The 24792-nt window shown below is 38.0% G+C and overlaps 1 protein-coding gene across 2 annotated transcripts in view; it reads right to left on the reverse strand.

Moving 5' to 3' along the window:
* Nucleotides 1-24792, reverse strand: part of met (MET proto-oncogene, receptor tyrosine kinase) — a 90936-nt gene that overhangs the window by 47418 nt on the left and 18726 nt on the right. For both annotated transcript variants that reach the window (XM_051692492.1, XM_051692491.1), the window contains exons 3-9: nt 12977-13168; nt 5530-5664; nt 5083-5262; nt 2598-2758; nt 1659-1761; nt 897-1033; nt 572-736 (exon numbers count right to left, since the gene is read on the reverse strand). In XM_051692492.1, the coding sequence (XP_051548452.1) occupies nt 572-736; nt 897-1033; nt 1659-1761; nt 2598-2758; nt 5083-5262; nt 5530-5664; nt 12977-13168 (1073 nt within the window). The remainder of the gene's footprint in view (nt 1-571; nt 737-896; nt 1034-1658; nt 1762-2597; nt 2759-5082; nt 5263-5529; nt 5665-12976; nt 13169-24792) is intronic.

Genomic DNA, 24792 nt, shown 5'->3' on the forward strand with positions numbered 1-24792 from the left:
AAAAAAAAAAGTAACTTTTTTTTCAAGTATTTATTTATTATTATATGAACCTTATTTACTGTACATACAGAGTGTTTTAGCGTTGAAAAAAAAAAGATATTCCAAGGAATAGTTCACCAAAAATTTAAAATGATTATTCACTCTCATGTTGTTCCAAACCCCTGGTGACTTATTTTAAAGCTTAAAAAAGGACCCAAAAGTATCATAAAAGTAGTCCATGTGACTCATTGTGTGTCTGTAAGTGTTATGAGAGAAGCTTGTGAGCTTGGAATATGATGCACAAGTTGCATGGACTAATATGATCCTTTTGGGTGCTTTTTTAAGGTTTTTAATTTTTGGGTAAACTCTTTCTTTAAAATATTTACAGCCCAGCTCTATTACAGCGATTGTTTACATTAGGACATGGTTAAATTGAACTGTCATTAATTAGTGATTAAGACTGAAATACAGCATGCAAAAGTGGTGCAACTGTTTAGTAAATTCACCCCAGAGTGTCCTCTGTTCAGTCTCCTGTCAGTGGTGTCTCTTTTAGAGTTTTCTGAGTGTAGGGGTGTGTGGCTGCAGTGCTTACCTAATAAAGGAGTGTTTAGGCTGGACACTGGAGATGTGTGGGTTCTCATTATAGGTGTAGCTGATGGGAGCTTCACGAATCACTCCATCGATGTGCAGCAGTACCTTGTGTTTAGACAGTGGTGGCTGAGGTGGAGTCCGACATGTCAACATTGTGGCTGATACACTGCGAAACACACAGCAAGAAGATTGGAAGAAGAAGACTTATTTTGCTTAAAGGAGTATTCTGGGTTCAATGCCACAAATGCTGTCGATTGAGCTTAACTTGTATTGAACCCGGAATATTCCTTTAATACACAGAGAAGTTAAGAGATGTCTACACCCACCTCTGTAGCACACAGGTAGCATTTCCCATGGTAACCAGTTGCAAATTTCCACTGTCCAAGTATGAACCCCTTATAGTAAGCATCGTTCCTCCAGACTTGGGTCCAAACTCCGGGAAGATCTCTGTGATAATTGGGTTCTAGACAGATAAAACAAAGGAAGGTTCCATTTAACAAGTCACTGTGTCAGGAAAGTAAAACTGGACCACACATTGGGTGTCTTCACATCCATATTATTTACATCATATCCAGACCAGGTGGGACGAGTTTTGTCCTCACCTGTTCTGACCGTGACAATAAATTTTGTCGTTCACTTTGTTTCTATTTTCAACGCATGCCACTGGGTAGCCCCACCCACAGTGAAATCTCATTGGTCCAAAGTCATGCATCATATAGCTGTATATTAAACATCAAATATACTCTTATTGTGCCTTATTCATAAAACACGACCAGAACAAATCAGTGTGAAAATTGTTAGTAAAAATCATTCTTATGTTAACTGTCCCATTGAATTCTTTGCATGAGTAAGGCCCACTGGCTCCTGTTGTGTTTGCTTTCAGTAAGGATAGAATATTTACTTGATGCTGGAAACTGGTTAGGACAAGGTGTCACCCTAACCCAACTCCAAATAAGTGTGAAAAAAAGAACATAATTACATCAATTGTTTTTTCAGTGTCCTTGTGCATTTTGAAAACCGCAGTACTGGAACAGTGTAAAACATAAATTACTCAAATGTGTGTTGAAATACTGTGATTTATCTCTTACCACAAATGAGAAACCATCTTTCTTGGCTTGTTCCTTGCCACTGCGCACCCTGACCGCAGAGTCAACGTTGGATGCGTTCACCTGATCGAGTCCGCAGACCAACCTGACATACAACACAAAGACATAAACATCTCCCGCCACAAAAACAGCAAACAAGATGTGGTTGTAAACTAGTGGAGTAAGCAAGCTATTAGTCCATGCAAATTTAATGATAACCGTACTACCCGGCAGAAACTACACAGGAACTATTCTCTAAGGGAATTTCTCCTCTCCTCTCACAATAGGAGGGCTGTAGACTGGTATGTCCGGGGCACAAATGCTCATGAGTTTTGAGTGTTCACCATTGACAGTTTGACATGGAAGACCAAGATGCACAATAGAGCACTTTTGCAGACCAATTTAATGTTCTGCAGAGTTGCAACATTAGCGCTATTTTGAAAATGTGATCTAGCATCTCTCTGAAGTTGTATTCACAGAGTATGCAAGAGGATTTTCTTATATTCACTTATTAAACCACATGAGAATGCAAGATAATGAACGTGTAGTGAGTTGAGCATGGATGCCGCGGTGGATGGCGTGAAGCCTTATGTCTCCGTGGCAACGCGCTCAACAAGCCATGTAATAAGATACACGGGTTGGCAGTCTCAGACGCGGATTCGTCCTCCGCCACCCGGATTGAGGAGAATCACTACGCGACCACGAGGAATTAAAAGCGCATTGGGAATTGGGCATTCCAAATTGGGTGAAAAGGGGGAAATACAAGTCATACGGGCTTGGAAAGAAATGAAGGTGAGTAAATGATGACAGAATTAAAATTGTTTAGTGAATTAAATGACAAATATCAATTTACAACTAACTTACAATATGAAAGAAAATGCACATCATTAATACCAAGAGAATCTGAAATAATCCTCAGAACTAAATTAATTATAAACTTACCGATTATTGCTACTGTCTTTCCTTTCCAATTTACACTTTATTCCAGCAACTGTCACCTCGATCAGCTTGGTATCAAAGCGGTCTTTCTTATTAAAACCAAAGTTTTTGCCACAGATTGTCATATTGGTGTGGCCACCAAGCGGAGCAAAGGAAGGAGAAATCTAGGGGGAAAAATGTTGTGAGGTCAAATTGTGACAGTATTTTTCTTTCAAAGTTTACCTCCTACTGTGTTTCAGTATGCCAAGCATTTCTCTCCATTCATGAGGTTGGTTACCATTGACAATAATTTGTTTTGGTTGTATGGACACTCTGAAGGTAGGGGGTCTTCCAGTAAAAAGTAATGGAGACAAAAACAAGAACAAAACAACTTTCCTGTCCCCCTCTGTGTTTTAGTCTCTTGGGTTAAAAGTGCCCTTTAAATTAGGCCACCAGCTGAGGTTGAGAACCTTAACTTATTAGGAAGGCACATAGATACAACCAATCAATTCAAGTCCATCCTTTCATTTTTAAACTTACGATTCCACTGTATTCATTAAATACTTGCTTGATTTAGCCTAAAGCTCACTTTAATTTGGCTCTAGATCATTAGGCATGATGTTATGGTGCCTTTGAAGCCTGTTTCCTCAAAAGGTAATATAATTCCAAAACACTGCCTGTTTAGTCACTGACTGACTAGGCAGCAAGTTCAACAGTTGTGTCAAACAAAAAGGATCTGATAAGCTACACAAGATTTCATGATCTTCTTTGGGAGAATCATCACTTTTTGTAAGTTCCTCTCCTTTCACTGTCTCCTGTGGGCTAAACCATAACCGCTTCACTCAGAGAACGAGCTGCCAATTTTTGGTTAATAATCATTTAATTTTAAGTTTCAAGCATTCATTATGCTGCATCAGTTAGGTTTTGAATTTTTTATGTTTTCTATATGGGATCTGAGATCTCAGTTCTCTGCTGATAAGCAGATGGTGTCGTTTTGTACACATTGACTCAGAGTTAAGTATTAAGTTCTTAGAGCAGCACTTACAAAAAGTAAAGAGCTCTTAAACAAATCCCATTATAGTTCAGGCCACTCTGCAGTAATGCATGTGTTCAGAGCCGGCCCAAGGCAAAAGCAAACTATTTTATTTTATTTTTTGTGATATATTATGTGAATGGACAATGGTAATTATACAAAAACGCAATATTAAACGCAATATTATGTTAACGGGCTGCAGGATGCAAGCACAGTCGGACAGTTAGTTGACTGAAGAGGCAGCAGCATTGCAGCAAAACGGCAGTCACAATAAAGGACATATCCCTCTGGTGCAGAGAAAAGGAAAAAGAAGAAAACCAAGGAAGAGAAAAAACAGCAACATAAAGGTATATTAAGTAGCTAGGCTATGTTGCAAGCTAACATTAGCTAGCTAGTTAGTTAATATAGCCTAGGTGGCATATCTTTTTGTTTTAGGAAAGTTCACATTTGATTAAACATCCGTAAGCAGCCTTGACATCTTAATATATTATAATACAACATATTACTTAGCTAGTTTTAGATTAAAGTTTTTGTCTTCTGTGTAAAAATAACTTGTTCCTGTGTATATATTTTTGTAATAAAAATAAGCTTCTGTTCCATAAACTTGGTAATGATAACAGCTTTACATTATTTAAATTAGCCTACCATTTTGGGGTCTTTGCTATTATATTCCAATATCATTATGCCTCAATTAGCTAGTTATAGATTAAGAGTTGTTGTTTTAGGTGTACAGATGGCTTGCTGCTGTGTATAATAATTTATGCTGTTAAAAAATCTTTCTGTTCCATCAACTATGTACTCTTATGAAACTTCCCTAGGAGCACATTGCTAATTTTTTTTAACCAAAAGCAATTAAAGTGGTTAACTTGTTTACAGTAAATGCATTGTCTGCTGGTTTATTTTGCTACTTTTCAGTACACCACATTAAGTATGCCACTTAGTACTGTAAGACTTTGAATATTAAAGTGCAAATTAACACCTGACCACTCTTGTGGGTTTGCTACTGTTACAATTAAAAACCGTAGAAGGGTAAAAACATGCCAGGCAGACACTGGTATGATGTTAGCAACACAGCTACAACTAATAAAATTGATAATGGGTGTGTTAGATTTATAGTGTGCGAATAATCAAGCATTGACAATAGTCAATCGTATTGGCGGCACTGAGGGGCCCCCAAATCAAATTCTGCTTAGGGCCCCATAAAGGCGGGTACAAAGCACACATGCACACGCTCATGAGGGCAAATTAATACTTTCTGATATTTAGAATCAATTTTAGCCTTTAAAAGATGATCAGAGGTCTTTGAAATCCATGCATCAATGATTACCCCTGAGAATACTGCAAAGCAGATAAGATTAATAAAGGTCAGAGTTTCATATAGGCTCCATTTGCTTAGAATGCACTTTTCTATTAGCTATTTGCGTTTAGTTGCTTTAAACCGTGGTAATTTTGTTTGCGGCAGTGTGGGGCAGTTACCGAGGTGATGAGGAGGGGGCAGGAGTCCTGGATCCAATAGAAGGGGGAGCACTGAGAATCTCTTGTACAGCGATCAGTGGTCTTACACCATCCACAGCCCATGAAAGCTGGAGCCAGAAGACAAGAACTACAGGACCACAACTGTTCACAGCCAGGGCCTATCAGAGGAACTTTAGAAACCTGAAGGCCACACACAAATATAATCATGACATATGCATAGAATATTAGTGAACTGCTACAAACGCTTAAAAATACCCTTGCATTCAGGGCAAATTTAAGAGAAGTCCTCACTTACTAGTGATTCTTTCTCTCTCCTAGTCATACCCTGTTTACTCTATCACTTCGTCCTAATCACCAATAGGTTGACTATCTATTCAATAACAATTTTCAAAAAAAAAAAAAAAAATGTTTGGCCTTAGACATTTTAGGAATAGTTGTGCCATTCACCTTGTTTCCTGTCACCAACAATAAGGAGCCGTCCTGACACTGTGGAGACAGCAGGGCCATCTCTGAGGATACAGGGAGCGTGTCCAAGCGGAAGTCCACATGTGGCTCTGTCTTGCCAAAGCGGGAAACCACCACCTGTAGAGGATACCAGCAAAAATGGGTGGCCTTTCACATCAAAAACCTAAATGGTAAATGCAGGACTTTAATAGAGCATGTTTACCGCTCCAAAAAAACCTCAATACAGCATGTTTATCATTTACTGGAATAAGACTGCATTCCACATCGATGATTAAATGCTGGCATTGAATGATTTAAAACCTCTTGGCTCTTGTTTAAGCTATTCATAGAGGACACTGTTCCCGTTTTAAGGCAGGTCAAGAGTAAATCAAATGCTTCACATACTGTAGGTCTAATTTTTCTGCTTCTTTTTTGTTTCGCGAGTAAATCTCACAAAGAAATGGGATACATTTCAACCCAAAATCAAAAATAATATTAATAATATATAGGGGAAAAAACCCCACATTAATAATTCTGTTTTGCATTAAGAAAATAAAGCTTATTGCATTGATTTGTGATTTTATTTGTGGCAATTAATTAACCCTAAAAAGGTTTCGTATCCTGGAGATTCCTTTTTGTATCTAAGAGGCTGGAGAGAGGAGCAATGAGTGAGTCTGCCAAATTTTTTTGAAAAATATTGAAAAGGGGGTCCCTGAAAATAGTGAGAACATGTGACTTCTGTATGTGAAGTCTGGCATCAACTCACAATCTTTTTCGTAATGTAAAAATGCAGCATTTTTGAGAACGCAGCTGACATCGAGGCAACACATTTTATGGCAAAATTTTATGCAAATTTTATGACAAATCGCCAAAAGCGAGATGAATAACCGCTAAACACAGTATGCTTCTCATGTGGTACGCTGATGTGCGTTGGGTGATTGAAGACTTGTAGACTGGCTCTTCTCTATCCTACTGTAGAGCACAAGACAACCGGCGCGCGTCAACCGGGCTTCGCTCGATATGTGAGCTCCGGTGACAGGATAGCTCAGAGTGGATCACATGCGCAATTCTAAACTATTAAGAGTCTGATAAAAGAGGGGGCCTGGGTAGCTCAGTGGTAAAATACACTGCTACCACCCCTGGAGTTCACTAGCTCGAATCCCAGGGCGTGCTGAATGATTCCAGCCAGGTCTCCTAATCAACCAAATTGGCCCGGTTGCTAGGGTGGGTAGAGTCACATGGGTAACCTCCTCGTGGTCACTATAATGTGGTTCGTTCTCAGTGGGGTGCGTGGTGAGTTGAGCGTGGTTGCCGTGGTGGATGGCATGAAGCCTCCACACACGCTATGTCTCCATGGCAACGCGCTCAACAAGCTATGTGATAAGATGTGTGGGTTGACGGTCTCAGACGCGGAGGCAACTGGGATTCATCCTGCGCCACCTGGACTGAGGCGAATCACTACGTGACCACAAGGACTTAAAAAGCACATTGGGAACTGGGCATTCCAAATTGGGAGAAAAAGGGGAAAAATCCACCCCCCCCCAAAAAAGAGTCTGATAAAAGAAAAACAATATCTATTATGAAGTAGGAAACAAACATATTTACTATAGAAGCACAGTCACAAATCAGTGAAAAAGTTTACTCATAAATATTATAATGAGCCCAATAGAAAAAGGTATTAAGTTAGTTTGATTTCCCACAGCAAAAAAAAAAAAAAAAAACTCGGAAGTTTCTAGATGCTCAGATGATAAATAATATTCATTACAAACATGGAATGCAACAACTTATCTAAAATATTAGGGGGGGCTTAACACAGTAATGAAAATCAGCAGAGGAAATGCACATATTGTATTTGTTGGTGACCATTTTGGAAGCACCAAAACTTCACTGTTTTTGAAGACCTAAAAAAAAGCAATCTTTCTGGAGTAAGATGAACGAACTGGATGAGGAATGATAAAAAAAATAAAATTCAGAGATTAATAAATCAAATGCAACTTGGTAATATTTATCAAGCGCTTAATTGTCTTGAAAATATTGTCACAATGCAAAAAAAATATTAAAAATAGGCTTTATTTTATTTTATGATATATGACCCAGACATGTTCTTGACAGGTTTCGTCAAGAATCACACTAATAATAATGCCACTTTCAAAAGAGTTTTTATCTTATTCTTCAAGAAAAAAAAAGAAAAAAGAAAAAAGAAAGAAAACATCCTACATGAGTTACTGCAACTTTTAATTCCCTCTTGTTTCTTTTCCTCAAGTGCCAGGTTATAAAATATTAAATTACAGATCATGTCTGGAACTTTCCTTAGGAAAAATATAAATCAAAGGTGAGTGGAATCCAGAGGCAGTCATTGTAAAGGGACAACCTCTGCTTGCTATGGATACTGTAATAACTGGTGTCTCAGCTTTTCACAGCAAAAGATGACAGATTGAACTGCGATGACTGCAGCTGAAGCCAGGGAGTGGGAACAGACAAAAGCTCAGGCCCTTAGGCAAGTGCAGACGTAAAGACCTCTGTCTATCTGACATGTTGGGAGGTGTCAGAACAGTGGCTCCATCCACACACCTGGATTAACATTTATCATGGGTACATTGCAATTACAGACCTCCAAGACAGCACATGTGTGAATAGGGCTTGTGCTCCATCAGTGATCAGAGGATCACATCATTAATAGCCCTGGGCTTCGAGCGTGGGGCATCTGGTGTATGATGGTAGAAGGTGAGGAGTATGTCATTACTGTGGTTTTAGTGATTTTGGGTTAGTGTACGTGAGATATCTCCATCTCACTCACAATAGTGCACTAATGTGACTCCTTTTGCAGTCATGATTTAAAAGCTTCAAGAGTGACAGGCCATTCTACAAAACCTTAATCTTGAGTAATTAATTGGATAAAAGGCAGTTATTCTAGTTCACCAAAATCTCTGACAAGGTAAAAATGTACAGAAATCTCTCTCAATGTACTATAGGAGGGAATTCATCTGAACACATACAGTGGATCTTTCATAGACACTAAGCATATTCTGATGGAAATATTTGTGCATGATAATAAAGTTAATCCAAAATGCTGGCATTTTCTGTTCTATTTCAATTTGTGAACTCAGGTCAGCCAAATACCAACTTTAAACAACTTCAATTGTGCAATAATTTTATTTACTTATTATTTACTTTTTTAAATTAATTTAAAGCATGTATATATATATATATATATATATATATATATATATATATATATATATATATATATATATATAGCTATTTTATTGATTCTACAACGTATCATTTATATATATATATATATATATATATATACACACACACACACACACACACACACACACACACACTGGTGGCTCTTATGGAAAGAAATTGGTATTTTATTCACCAAAGTGATCAGCTGATTACAATGTATAGTCAGGACATTAATTACGTGAAAAATTACTATTACAATTTAAAAAAAATGTTCAGAACTTCTTAAACTACTTCAAAGAGTTCTCATAAAAAAATCCTCCACGTGCAGCAGTGACAACTTTGCAGATCCTTGGCATCCTAGCTGTCAGTTTGTCCAGATACTCAGGTGACATTTCACCCCACGCTTCCTGTAGCAGTTGCCATAGATGTGGCTGTCTTGTTGGGCACTTCTCACGCACCTTACAGTCTAGCTGATCCCACAAAAGCTCAGTGGGGTTCATAACACTCTTTTCCAATTATCTGTTGTTCAATGTCTGTGTTTCTTTGCCCACTCTAACCTTTTCTTTTTGTTTTCTGTTTTAAATGTGGCTTTTTCTTTGCAATTCTTCCCCTAAGGCCTGCACCCCTGAGTCTTCTCTTTACTGTTGTACATGAAACTGGTGTTGAGCGGGTAGAATTCAATGAAGCTGTCAGCTGAGGACATGTGAGGTGTCTATTTCTCAAACTAGGGTCTCTGATGTACTTATCCTCTTGTTTAGCTGTACATCTGGCCTTCCACATCTCTTTCTGTCCTTGTTAGAGTCAGTTTTCCTTTGTCTTTGAAGACTGTAGTGTACACCTTTGTATGAAATCTTCAGTTTTTTGGCAATTTCAAGCATTGTATAGCCTTCATTCCTCAAAACAATGATTGATTGACGAGTTTCTAGAGAAAGCTGTTTCTTTTTTGTCATTTTTGACCTAATATTGACCTTAAGACATGCCAGACTATTGCATACTGTCGCAACTCAAAAACAAACACAAAGACAATGTTTAGCTTCATTTTACGAACCAAATAGCTTTCAACTGTGTTTGATATAATGGCATGTGATTTTCTAGTACCAAATTATCAATTCAGCATGATTACTCAAGGATAAGGTGTTGGAGTGATGGCTGCTGGAAATGGGGTCTGTCTAGATTTGATAAAAAATGACTTTTTTCAAATAGTGATGGTGCTGTTTTTTACATCAGTACTGTCCTGACTATACTTTGTGATCAGCTGAATGCCACTTTGGTGAATTAAAATACCAATTTCCTTCCGAAACAGCAAAATTTGTACATTATTCCAAACTTTTGGACCCAGTGTATCTATCTATATCTATATCTATATATTAGGGCTGTTAATTTAACGCATTAATTCAGTGTGATTAATTTGATTAAAAATAACACGTAAATTTTTTTTTACGCAGTTAAACGCAATGTCTCCGGACCGTAATAAGGATTCCTGAGAAATGCAAGCTTGTAGTACCTTCCTGTTTACTCCAGTGGGCAGTAAGCGAAACTTCAGCTGTATGCGCAATGCGCAGTTTATACACTGAACAAAACAACCCTTCAGCAGACAGCATAACACGAACATGCATTACGTTCTTGCGTTCAAAACACTTGATGGAGCGCAAATTCGAACTAAGGGATCTCAAAATGTGTTCTTCTAAGTATTAAACTATATTTAACTTGACACGGCGACCTAAAAATGGTATGTTTATGACGCAACGCACCCAAGACGCTACACAAGCATCTGTCTGATACAGGTGTACATTGAGGGGTCCTTAAACAAGCCCTCACAATAAATCTCGAACTGATTGACAAATTCACTTGCAAAATGGATTGCTGTGAACTGTATGCCAATAATTGGCTTATGTAAAATAATATGGTAATAAACAATACATTGTATTCTAAAGCCGCTTTTTGTATTGTCTTATCAATGCTTAACTCTTCTGCCACAAGAATGTAATGCATTTTAATAATCTGAATATTTTTTATTTTATATATATATAATTTTTAAATATTTAAAGATAGCCATGTATAATTATTTCATCATTATATATTTAATTATTGTTATATGAGGGGCTTTCTCAGCAAATATTTGTATATGCGATTAATTGCGATTAATTAATTGTGACACCATGTAATTAATTTGATTAAAAATTGTAATTGATTGACAGCCCTAATATATATATATATATATATATATATATATACACATATGTGTGTGTGTGTGTTACGTTGTAAAATCAATAAAAAATGAAAGACATTTTTGTCATTAACTCGCCTATATGACTTTCTTTCTGTCGTTGAGCACAAAAGTAGATGTTAGGCTTTTTTTGTTCCATGGAAGACAGAAAGTTATACAAGTCTGGATAGAACAACATAAGTTTTGTGAACTGACACTTTAAAATGGGATAAAATTGGATGTGACTAGGGTCTTGAACAGTCAACAGAACAGCTGAGTGGTCCTCAGTTAATTAAGACTTGGTGTTGGGCAAATGTGATGTGATACATTCACAATTCTAAAGCTGAACTAAAACTTGGCAAGTATCTTGTGGACCAGAAAGTTTCCAATAGCATTAAGCCATAAAAGGATTTTGAGCCCTAGAAGCGACTGAGCTAAGCCAGGCTTAATTAAGCCCAGGCATGGCTGAAAATGGCCACAAATGGACTCGTTATTGAGGGAGGAATGTTACGCACTCTGGGGAAATATATACAGCCGAGGCCTAATAACCGTGTGAATTACAGCTTATTGTGTATGTAAGGGAAGTCCTGCACACAAACACAAGGCAAGGTGCTGAGTTTTTCTCACCAAGAGTGTGACAGAGTGGGAGCACTTCCTCATACAGAATAAGGACCACTGGGACTGTTATTGCCCTGCCGCCAACCCCCCTCTTCCCTCACTTTTAAAAAACTTGTGGGGCGCTTAGAACTTTCATTCACACAATTACCCTTGTTACTCTGCACTCATCTCACTTACATTCCATATTTAATTCAACTCTGTGTGCCTTTTCTGCATTCTCATTGTCAAGGTCTCTTAAACACTCACCCACTCTCTTTGTCTTCAAAAAACCCTCCTCTCTTTCTCAAATGGGACAGCTGGTCTAGCACTCATCATTTACCAGGCCTCAACATCCAGACAAAAGAGGCAAGAAGAAGTTGAGAGGAAAAATGTAAAAAGAGAAAAGAGAGAGAGAGGGGACGACAGCTGCAGCCGTTCCAAGAAAATGCCAAGCGAAGATGTGTCATCGAAGCCCAGTGCTTACTATTAACACTTACTATTAACGCACTCCGCCGTGCTTCCGTGCAGCTGTCACCCTTTCTCTCACCACTCATTTCTCAAACATTTTCTTTATTTACAAAATAAGAATAGAAGGTTCTGGCAGGGTGCATGGCATTCTCTAACTAAGACTTCCGTGAGCAAATATGCCCATATTTCTGGTGCACATGCAGGAGAGATTCAATATTTGGTCTGTGTTTTTCCTGCGATTTCCGAAAAATTAGCATGTTGAGAAAACATTAATAGGCGAAAGTTGAAATGTTTAACCTTTTGTGCTTTTTAGACGGGAGAGCCGGTGTAGTGGTGCTCAAGGGTCAAAGGTGACAAAAGAGCAAACAGGAAGGGACCAATTTCCCAACCTGCCACTGGCACCTGCATTTTCCTTCTTTCAGAGACATTTTCACTAGTCACGTACTGACATCCTGCCTATTTACATGCACAATAAAACAGGGAAACAGTGCTGGCAACAACAGGACTTTGACAAAAATATTTGGTTTACTTTTAGATTCTGACAACTGCAAATGCATAGCTATTTCATTTTTTTTTCGGAAAGTGGTCAGCCATACCTCTCTAGTGTGACTCATAGGGATGGAAGCAGTTTAACTGTTCATACCTGTTCAATATAATGCCTGGATTAGGATGTCAGCATTTAAGTAAAAGTTCAGCATTATGAGGGATTGTCCACCCAAAATGAAAATTCCATCATAATTTACTCACCCTCATGTTGTTCCCATTTCATATAATTTTCTTTTTTCCATAGAACACAAAAGGACATGTTAGGCAGAATGTCACTATTCACTTTCATTGTATAGAAAACAATATGGAACACAATGGAGGTGAGTAAAACATCATTTTCATTTTGGGCTGAAATTTAACAGCTTTAAAGGGAACCAAGTGGCTTTCAACACACATTTTGAAACTAAAGCTAAACCTTGCATTTTATTGGTGTCTCACCTGGATGACCCGCCCTTCAGCTGTGCCTAGGCTGACCACTGTGTGATTTTGAATCGGTACTACGGCTATGGAACTGAGAAGAACATTCCGGAACCGTCCGTGGAAGTAGTCCCGCCGTGGGTTGGTGCTCGTAACCTCGAGCCGGTAGCCCTTTTCATGTTTCCCACAGCCAAAGGAATCTCCCACAAAGCTCTGGTAAGAAAAACAGAAACAATGTATTTTATTAACACACCCCCATTCCTTTTGGTGGCACATAAGAAGAATGATAAGTGGATGCATTCTGCAACACTGCTATTTTTCTGCCAATGTTTTTTTTTTTTTGCCTCAAGTCCAGCATAACAAATGCATTTTGATGGTGAGATGCTTGTGGAAAGGAGTGACTTAGCCCCCAATCAGTAAAGCTCTATCTAAGCTCAGCATCTACTGTTTCATCCCCACCAGTGCTGCTGCACATCTTCTCTCATAGTGCTTGGATTATTTTTGCTGCATTCTAACGGCTGTGCTCACAGATGGCAGGAAATCATGGGAAACTGCAAGGAAACCTGGGCTTGCTGTTGCTCTGTTAGAGCTCTGGTTGAGGCCAGCTTTGTTTGGCTGGGATTTCTACAACCTGTGGAGTTTTGTGGCTATATTGTAGTTTTGAGGTTTCAGAGAGGCTGTATAGTTGCTAAGGGGCCATATTCTATTTTTTTATTAATAACGTTATAATGTCTACTTATAATGTTAGAAGTTCTTACACAAAAAAGTCGTAATTTAGTTTTACATGACAAATTTCCACCCTCTTTCTGCCCCTCAGAATTAAAAAAGCTATTTTGCTACTGTATGTTTTAGACCTCTATTCTGATTTACTAACCTCCATATACCCACAGTGTCAACACAGTCGTTCAAATCAAATCTGGTTCCTTAACGGTTCCATTACCAATTTTTTAGTGCTTTTGATGAAGAAATATTTGGAAATAACAAGCGAAAATCTTATTGGATTAAATGCCTCCATCAGCCTGTTACCAAATGATGAGATGATTTAATATTTTAACACAACAGATTCTTGCGAAAGGAATGCATACATGGACTTAAGATAATTTATCATTTAATATCTTTTAAAAACCACTAATTACCACAAATATATTATATTAATTTAAAGAGTATCTTTTATTACTCTATTTTAAGTTTCACAAACCTTAAGTACACAGAAGACTTTCAATAAGTTTTTAATTCACCAAAAAAAAAAAAAAAAAAAACACACACAAAAAAAAAAACTGAATACTAAGAGTCAGTTCGTCCATAAAATTATCTCCACTGGTTGCGCTGTATGGTTTGTGGTGTAGATTCAAAACAACCGGCTCATAAGAGTCAATCATTTGGGAATCGGACTATGAGAGTCATGCTGTATGTAGATACCCCCTGGACTATCGGATTAGAGCAATGAGACGTTAGGAGGGATGCCGGAAGGACTGTTGCTGGAGCAAAGTAAGCAGCAGCGTATATATCCTTGAAATTATAAATTGACAGAATTAGATGAACTAGCTCCTCCCACATTTACGTTTAGAACTTCATTTTGTGCTGCTGATGTAATAACAATGTTGCAGTGCCGCTGAATAACAGAGAAGGAAACACTGTCAGTGTATTTTAGCATGTTGTCCTGTCCAGTTGCAAGAATAACCACTGAGAACCATTAATGCAACCAAAAGTCATGAAAATCATTCAGTTCCAGTATTTTTTTCAAAAATGGAACCAGTACTGAATTAGAACACGTTCTCGGTTCCCAACCCTAGAAAGTTTATTGAAATAGAACACTGAACTCTTTTTATTTCAAAAGTGCTGTTTTCCATGATATGACTACTATAAGAAATAGTTTTGAATACAAGCTACTTCATGGTTTAGTCAAGTTAGAGTTTACTTTAGAGGACTCAAAGTCAACTGCAAACAAAGACAAAGAAACAGGGCACCTGAGGGCTACACAGTGGTAAATTCAAAGGGTCACCGACCCTAACATGAAAAGTAAAGAAGTCATTAATAATTAATGAAACCAGACCCTGGCACCACAGGCCATGACTAAAATGCCCGTTGGAGTACAGAGAAGAGGCAGTTAATGATTCACACTGTGCTCACTCCAACTCTGTTCAAATGGTATATTGTTACACTGTATGGTGATATATAATGACAGAATTTTCATTTTATGGTTGAACTATCCCTTTAAAAAATAAAAGTGGTGCCAAACTTGCAACTGGTTTGTTGCACTTTTTAACAACTTGAACGTAATTACTGTTGAAACTGAAACTGTGAAAACTCAAAAAATCATTTAGAAATTAGGGAAATTATTGTGACAAGTAAAATGGATGGAAACAAAGATATTGTTATAACATAATGATGAAAACAGTTTATAGTGTGTTCCAGGCAGGTGCAAAAGTAAAGAAGAACAAAATGTGTTTTATTAACACATATAATTCACCCGCTCTCTCTCCCTCCTGCTCTTTATCCTTCCTTTATTGCCGAGTGAGTCAGTGGCATGGCTGTGGTTGCAGCTTAATTTTGAGGGCATGTCTTAAAGGGGAGCTTTGAAGATGTAGAGAACAATACAGGTTGATGATAAATCAGGCTGAATGAGCGCTGGGCCCTGCTCTCATTACAGGGCTGAGTGGGCTGGCTCAGAGGCACAGAATCTGTATACACAGCCAGGTGAAAAAACCAAGGAGATGGGGAGAGGGATTACAGGGCAGCTTCTCCCATCCCCTGAAGGTAGAAGAGGGCTGCTGCACCAGCCAGACAGAGCCTATTGAGGGAGTGATAGAACAAGAAAAGCCACGAGAGAGACACATGTAGCATGAAGCTCTAGGGGAGACGGCCAGGGATTTCATCAACTGTGAACAAGCCTGCCTTTGATGTGTCTTCGGCTCGAGCAAGTTTGCTTTGCTGGGTTATATAAGCCCACCATGATCCATCATAACAGCCTGGCTGCCATGCACTTTCAATTGGACTAGTGTGAGCATTCGTAAGAAAGCACCATGGTTTGGAATTGATTCAGTGGCTCTCTCTGAAGCCTGGCCTATCACCAACTGAGAATACCCCTGAGAGTGAACGGCTGTTTTAAAGAGGGAAAAAAGCAGGTTGGGGGGTGGGGGTGGGGGGGGGGGGGGGTTTGGTATTTTCATAGCAAATAAACATGTTTCGTTCTGTGTTTGTAAAGGAAAATAGAGAAAAAAGTAAGAACCAGTAGGAAGCAAACAAGGGTGTGCATTCCACTGCTTAGCACAGGGTATTGTAAGGATCAGGGGTAGAAAATTACAAACCTAGGCAGAGTTTTGACAAGCTTCAGTTGCTGTGATCTTGAGGCCTCTCCATTGGCCTGGAGTCTATCTCGCAAGGTCTGCTGTTGTCAAAGTGGTCAAGGTTTTGTCTTTGAGCAGGGGATTGTCATGGGTAGTTTATGCGGAACCATCTTTCTCATAATTTTTTAGCGTACTGTTATTCTACAGGCTTGTTTAGGGTTTTTCCTAATATCTAAACCAACACTAAAATTATCAACTGTAACTACTCCTAGGGCTTTCAAGCTACATCCACCAAACTTGGCACAGACCTTCAGACTGTCCAGACTTGAGTTTCTATGACTTTTCAAACTAATTAGAATTAGTTAAATGGTTTTCGTTCAGCAGACAATCAAAACTCTGAAAAACAAAATCCCATAGACTTGCATTGTCCCCCTTAAAGGGATATAGTTCAACTAAAGATGAAAATTCTATAATTTACTCACCCTCATGTTGTTTCGAACCCGTATGACTTTCTTCCATAAAACACAAAAGGAGATAGGCAAATAGTTAAGCAGAATGTTAGTCTCAGTCACCAGTCACTTTCATTGCATCTTTTTTCCATACAATGAAAGTGAATGGTGACTGAGGTAAAAGTTGACCAATTTATAGTTTTTTTGGCAATTAATCTGTGCCGATAGATGCTTTTGGAACTATCGATTATAAGAAGAAATTAACAATAGTTTGCTGATTTTGTTCCTCTAATCATTTGATTTGAGAGTGAATAACAGTGATTGTAACATTGTAAATGATTGTAAGAATGGCTGCCAACTTTTCAACACATGAATACGGGGCATTTCAGCATTTTGAGTGCATTCATATGGGATATTTTGCTGGTGGTCCTACCCGAATGTTGGAAACCCTAACTGTAAGAGTGCATATTTTGTTTCCCTTTTCTGTTTGTGTGAGCAGCTGAGAAGAAACATTTCAAAATAAGAATCCCCTGTGTATTTTAGGCATTTTTATAGTTAAAAGTCCCATATTATGTGCCAAATCTTATTTTTTTGTGGTTATTTTGGGGATTTTGGTTGCTCAATAAAATGTATCTGTAAGCTACTCAAAAAATTTAGCAAGCTATGCTACAAACTACTCAATAAATAAATAAATAAATAAATAAATAAATTGTAAGCTAAGCTAAAACCTACACAGAGAAAGTAGCAAGTCACACTACAAGCTACACGCCAAAAGTAGCTTGCTACATTTAAGTTACTTCATAAGTTTTTCAACCGCAGATGCACAGAGCATACCGTTATAGACAAAGCATCTAAAAGACTTATTCACATGATGTTTATCAAAGCCTTGTTACAGTATATTACAGTTTAGTAACGGAATACATGTAACGGGATTACGTATTTAAAATACAAAATATAAGTAACTGTATTCCACTAAAGTTACAATTTAAATAATTGGTAATTAGAATACAGTTACATTCAAAAAGTATTTTGATTACTGAAGAGATTACTTTGCATTTTATTGTAATTTGTTTCATTAATATTTAGTCCTTTCAGATGGAAAACATTTATACATATAAATGATGTGATCCGAAGTGCATTTGAACAGCAGTGAAACACTTTCTTATGATGTGTTACATTCATACGAGCAGACAGAGAAGTAAGTTTGAAGTAAGTTTGGAGCAGAAGAAATAGAAATAAACCTAAATTGTCAGCTTTACGCTAAGCTAAAATGCTATTTCTAGCCATTTTACATGCACATGTTACCAGGCACCATCATATTTTTTTATCAAGAAAATTCACATTGGATCATAATTTCATTTTTTTCTAGTAAGACCTTTGATATTAGGACAAAAATCATATTCTTGATAATATTTTTTGTATTGTTTTCCTGTAAAAAATATCTAAAGATCCTTAAAACAAGATCAATTTTATTGATCTTGTTTTAGAAACAACACTGCATAAGATATTTAAGTTTTTCAGAGAATGTTTTTTTAACGTGTATTTTGTCTTACTGTACTGGCAGAGTTTTTATAGTCAAAAGAAGTGACAAAAATTTAGCAGTGCTGAAGAAGTAATTCAAAGTATTTCGAATACGTTACTGACCTTGAGTAATTTAACGGAATATGTTAAAAATTTTACAGCATGTATTCTGTAATCTGTAGTGGAATACATTTCAAAAGTAACCTTCCCAACCCTATATATATATATATATATATATATATATATATATATATACAGTACTGTGCAAAAGTCTTAGTCACATAAGATGTTTCACAAAAGCATTTGTCTTAAGATGGTTATTTATATCTTCAGCTTTAGAGTGTCAATAGGAAATATAAATGTTAGACCCACTGAACATCGTGTCAGTCTGAGATTACATGAAGAGACAGAAGCAACTGAGACAGCCGAAACAGATAGAAGAACTGTGGCGAATTCTCCAAGAAGCTTGGAACATCCTATCTGCCAACAACCAAGAACAACTGTGTCCAGATGTACCTAGGAGAATTGGGGCTGTTTTAAAGGCAAAGGTGGTCACACCAAATATTGATTTAGCTTTTTTATGTTTACTGGACTTTGTATGACCTTAAGTGATAAATGACAACTATTTATGTTGTTATTTTTGAAGACATCCTCACTATGCAACATTTTTCATAAGTGCCTAAAACTTTTGCACAGTACTGTATATACAGGTTTACAAATAAAAATCTGTTCTATACAGATACGAGGGAATTTATGGCAGAAGAGGTAGGGTATGCTGGATAAATATAAATAGACTAAGCTGTGTATTGCACATAATTATTGCTCAGTGGGGCAGTTTTAACTGTTCATGAGATGGATAACCTGAGGGAAAAAACTGTTCTTGTGCCTGACAGTTCTGGTGCTCAGTGCTCTGTAGCGCCTGCCAGAAGGCAACAGTTCAAAAAGGTAGTGGGCTGAGTGAGTGGGGTCCAGAGTGATATTTCCAGCCCTTTTCCTCACTCTGGAAGTGTATAGTTCTTGAAGGGAGGGCAGGGGGCAACCAATAATGCCCTCAGCAGTCTGATCTGTCCTTTGTAGTCTTCTGATGTCCGATTTCGTAGCTGAACCAAACCAGACAGTTATTGAAGTGCAGAGGACAGACGGGTGAATAAATGACAGCAGAATTGTCATTTTGGAGTGAACTAATCCTTTAACTGGTTACCATGACCTCACGGGTTAGTGTATTTTGAGCATGAATCCAGAGAATGCAGGAAAATATCCTTCAGCACTGCTATTACAACGGTGAAAAAGACGAATGCAGAATGGTAGGGCTAGTGCATAGCTCTTCGACACATTAAACACCCCTTATTGTGACCAGCACAATGCAGAGGTGATAGGGTTACTACACCCCACCTTTGGTGCTTTACAGCTTTGTGGCCGTTGGCATCACCTCCAAGAGGCCTTATCTGTGTGTAAGGAGATCTGTACGACCAAATTTCACCTTCACACACTTTCTGTTAATCCAGCCACATACAGAGCTTTGAGCTCCTGATGATTTCTGGAACAGTGTCGCTCCCTCAGCTGCTCCTTGATGAAAATAATGTGACTTTTGACCTACCACAGTCTTCATTGCTACAGCACGTCATGAAGCAACCTGATTCTTACATTTGTGGGGCTCTCTTGGATTACTCGGTCGAGAATGTCAGTAGTCCTGGGGAGAATTAGAGAAGCTGACTGTAATGTGGATTTAGAGGCTGGCAGTCAGCATGCAGTGGGTCAGGCCATGGTGCCTGTCTGATGATTTGTTAAAAAAAAAAAAAAAAAACTTAAGAGCCTATTGTACACTGTCAAAGACACACCTTGCTTTTAACCAGCTTTAATGTTCAATATTTTCTGGGACTCTTGCCACATGTGATCACATTAAACGAATAGTTCACCCCAAAACTGTCATTATTTACTCGTCTCAATGAACCATTAAAAAAACCACCAAAAAACCACAGTAAAAATAATCAACATGAAGCAATATGAATTTAAGTCACTATTCACTCACAAATCAAACTTTCTCACACTCTCTCCTTCTCTCTCCCCCTTGACTCCCTCTTTCAATCCAGCAGTCAAGTGATCTGTCTGCAGGGAGCTTTGCTCCTTACTAGGGTTTCAAACTGTGAACAATACATGGTCCAATACAACCGATCATATGTTTGCTAAAAACTTAATCAATTTATTCAACTGCTCATGGTTAAATCCCTGCTTGTCTTGTAATTTGACTAAACTTGTTGCTGCATGTTATGAGATGATTTGCTCAAAAAGCACTGTGATTAATATGCTTGGACCAAACAAGTAATACAAAATATATTTCTGGCCCAAGTCATTTATCAGATTGGAACTGTTATTAAACTGCAATTAATCAAAGAGATTTGTTAGAACAACAAAGCAGGAACAATAACTTCAGTTCTCACTGAACTTGATTTTTTATTCATAGTTTCTATGCAGTTTAATAAGCCATAAATCACAGTTTAGGCCAATACAACATGAGTTACACCAACAAAAACAGTGACAAGTTAATGTACAAGTCTTAGGGGCCATTCACACCAAAAGCGTTTTTTGTCTATCCGCACATTTTCAATTGTTTTCCTATGTAAACATGGCTAGATGGACATATTTGACTGTTGTGCCATGTTCCGCTGTTTTTTCAACATCTTGTGCAGGAGTGCTATTTATTTTAGACTCAGTGTCAAGTTGAAAAGAACTTCAACTGTTAGAAATGCATCTCGTGATACCTGCTTCTGCCCCATTTGTGGTACTGCGTCTTGTTTTATTAGTACAAGGACACATTCTGCGTAAACAACCCCTTAGGCTTGACTGCTTACTGAATTAAGTGTCAATTAAAAAATGCAAAACAGAATGAAAGAACAATCGCTCTAGTTACTAACACTGAAAATATTTATGGAAGTGCTTTTGAACCATGCACATCCATTCAATTAGATAAACAGGCAATAGCAAACAGGGGATAATTTAGTGTGGAGTCCATTCCAGAGGCCAGTCTGTCATTATTTACTTGTGCAGCATGGATGTATTCAAAGCATTAGTGGAAACACTCATTCATTAAACCAAACAAGATGAACATGCTTACAAGCATCCCTCCCTCTGCTACAGTACACAAATATGCTAGAATAAAAATCTCCACCCGAATGCAAGGAACATGTATCTGATAAAAGGGTAAAGAGCACGACTTTAAAACCATGAAACGTTAAGACCCTTTAAAAGATCAAATCCAGCCCTTTATGGAAGAGAGGTGCGGCAGAGCATTCAAATGCCTGGTTTGCAGTTGGCCAGAATAATCAATTCCAATCCTGACTGTAAAGGCTTGGCTGGGCCTGCTTTTCTGTGATGATCTTATGGTTCTTCACATGCATGAGAGAGCAAACCGTGCCTCTGACAGGACAGATCAGACACAAGCCATTTTTTCCCCTTCATTTTGGGAGCTGTTTAAAGGGTTTTGCAGATTCTCTGTTCCTAATTTCAGCTAATTTATTTTTACCCATGACATTCTACAGAGAACTTTGCTCCAAACAAATTCCCCAGCACTCATAAAAACATGCTTAAACTAAAGCTGAGGATGAACATACTGTATGTTGAGCCAATACTGACAATTTAGAATATTTTCAATACTGTAATTTAACAATAGGAAGAGATACTCAGTGGCTACCTGAAAAATCTATTGTTTCAAGTGGTGTGGTGCCTTGACGACTGTGATATTTAACACATAGTTCAATGGTCTCTTATCAGGAGTTGCCACCAGCCATCCTGCATGTAGTTGAGACCAAGCAGCACATCCCATACACTGCACACACACACACACACACACACACACACACACACACACACACATATATATATATATATATATATATATATATATATATATATATATATATATATATATATATATATATATATATATACAGTATATACAGGTGCATCTCAATAAATTAGAATGTCGTGGAAAAGTCAGTGTTTTTGCTTTGTCATTATGGGGTATGAAGGGGTCTGAATACTTTCTGAATGCACTATATATATATATATATATATATATATATATATATATATATATATATATATATATATAAATATACACTACCGGTCAAAAGTTTTGAAACACTTACTCATTCTTTATTATAATTATTATTATTTTTTTCACATTTTAGAATAATAGTAAAGTCATCAAACAAAAACCCACCAATTCACTATCTCAAAAAATTAGAATATTTTGACATGCCAATCAGCTAATCAACTCAAAACACCTGCAAAGGTTTCCTGAGCCTTCAAAATGGTCTCTCAGTTTGGTTCACTAGGCTACACAATCATGGGGAAGACTGCTGATCTGACAGTTGTCCAGAAGACAATCATTGACACCCTTCACAAGGAGGGTAAGCCACAAACATTCATTGCTAAAGAAGCTGGCTGTTCACAGAGTGCTGTATCCAAGCATGTTAACAGAAAGTTGAGTGGAAGGAAAAAGTGTTGAAGAAAAAGATGCACAACCAACCGAGAGAACCGCAGCCTTATGATTGTCCAGCAAAATTGATTCAAGAATTTGGGTGAACTTCACAAGGAATGGACTGAGGCTGGGGTCAAGGCATCAAGAGCCACCACACACAGACATGTCAAGGAATTTGGCTACAGTTGTCGTTTTCCTCTTGTTAAGCCACTCCTGAACCACAGACAACGTCAGAGGCGTCTTACCTGGGCTAAGGAGAAGAAGAACTGGACTGTTGCCCAGTGTTCCAAAGTCCTCTTTTCAGATGAGAGCAAGTTTTGTATTTCATTTGGAAACCAAGGTCCTAGAGTCTGGAGGAAGGGTGGAGAAGCTCATAGCCCAAGTTGCTTGAAGTCCAGTGTTAAGTTTCCACAGTCTGTGATGATTTGGGGTGCAATGTCATCTGCTGGTGTTGGTCCAGTGTGTTTTTTGAAAAGCAAAGTCACTGCACCCGTTTACCAAGAAATTTTGGAGCACTTCATGCTTCCTTCTGCTGACCAGCTTTTTAAAGATGCTGATTTCATTTTCCAGCAGGATTTGGCACCTGCCCACACTGCCAAAAGCACCAAAAGTTGGTTAAATGACCATGGTGTTGGTGTGCTTGACTGGCCAGCAAACTCACCAGATCTGAACCCCATAGAGAATCTATGGGGCATTGTCAAGAGGAAAATGAGAAACAAGAGACCAAAAAATGCAGATGAGCTGAAGGCCACTGTCAAAGAAACCTGGGCTTCCATACCACCACAGCAGTGCCACAAACTGATCACCTCCATGCCACGTCGAATTGAGGCAGTAATTAAAGCAAAAGGAGCCCCTACCAAGTATTGAGTACATATACAGTAAATTAACATACTTTCCAGAAGGCCAACAATTCACTAAAAATGTTTTTTTTATTGGTCTTATGATGTATTCTAATTTTTTGAGATAGTGAATTGGTGGGTTTTTGTTAAATGTGAGCCAAAATCATCACAATTAAAAGAACCAAAGACTTAAACTACTTCAGTCTGTGTGCATTGAATTTATTTAAAACACGAGTTTCACAATTTGAGTTGAATTACTGAAATAAATGAACTTTTCCACGACATTCTAATTTATTGAGATGCACCTGTATATAGTGCATTCAGAAAGTATTCAGTTGCTACCACCACCATGCTTCACCGCTGGGATGGTATTGCGCAGGTGATGAGTGGTGCCTGATTTCCTCCAGACATGACGCTTGGAATTGAGGCCAAACAGTTCAATCTTCATTTCATCAGACCAGAGAATCTTGTTTTTCACAGTCTGAGAGTCTTTAGGTGCTTTTTTGTGTCTTGCATTGAGGAGAGCTTCCGTCTAGCCACTCTGCCATAAAGCCCAGATCTTCTGCAAGTTTCTCCCATCTCACACATGATCTCTGGAGCTCATCCTGAGTGACCATCGGGTTCTTGGTCACCTCTCTTACCAAGGCCCTTCTCCCCCGATTGCTCAGTTTGGCCAGGCGGCCAGCTTTAAAAAAAGTCCTGGTTGTTCCAAGCTTCCTCCATTTAAGAATTTTGGAGGCCAATGTGCTCTTGGGAACCTTCAATGCAACCACATTTTTTTTGTAGCCTTCACCAGATCTATGCCTTGATACAATCCTGTCTCTGAGCTCTGCAGGCAGTTCCTTTGACCTCATGGCTTGTTTTTCGCTCTGATATGCATTTTCAGTTGTGAGACTTTATATAGGCAAATGTGTGCCTTTCCAAATCATGTCCAGTCATTTGAATTTGCCACAGGTGGACTCCAATCAAAGTGTAGAAAACGTCTCAATGATGATCCAGAGAAATGGGATGCACCTGAGCTAAACTGTCATAGCAAAGGGTATGAATACTTACAGTACATCAATGTGATAATTAAGTTTTTTCTTTTTAATAAATTTGCAAAGTTATCAAAAATCAGTGTTTTTGCTTTGTCATTATGGGGTATGAAGGGGTCTGAATACTTTCTGAATGCACTATATATATATATATATATATATATATATATATATATATATATATATATATATATATAAATATACACTACCGGTCAAAAGTTTTGAAA

Source organism: Myxocyprinus asiaticus, chromosome 48, assembly GCF_019703515.2.
Source record: "Myxocyprinus asiaticus isolate MX2 ecotype Aquarium Trade chromosome 48, UBuf_Myxa_2, whole genome shotgun sequence".
NCBI classification, from domain to species: Eukaryota; Metazoa; Chordata; class Actinopteri; order Cypriniformes; family Catostomidae; genus Myxocyprinus; species Myxocyprinus asiaticus.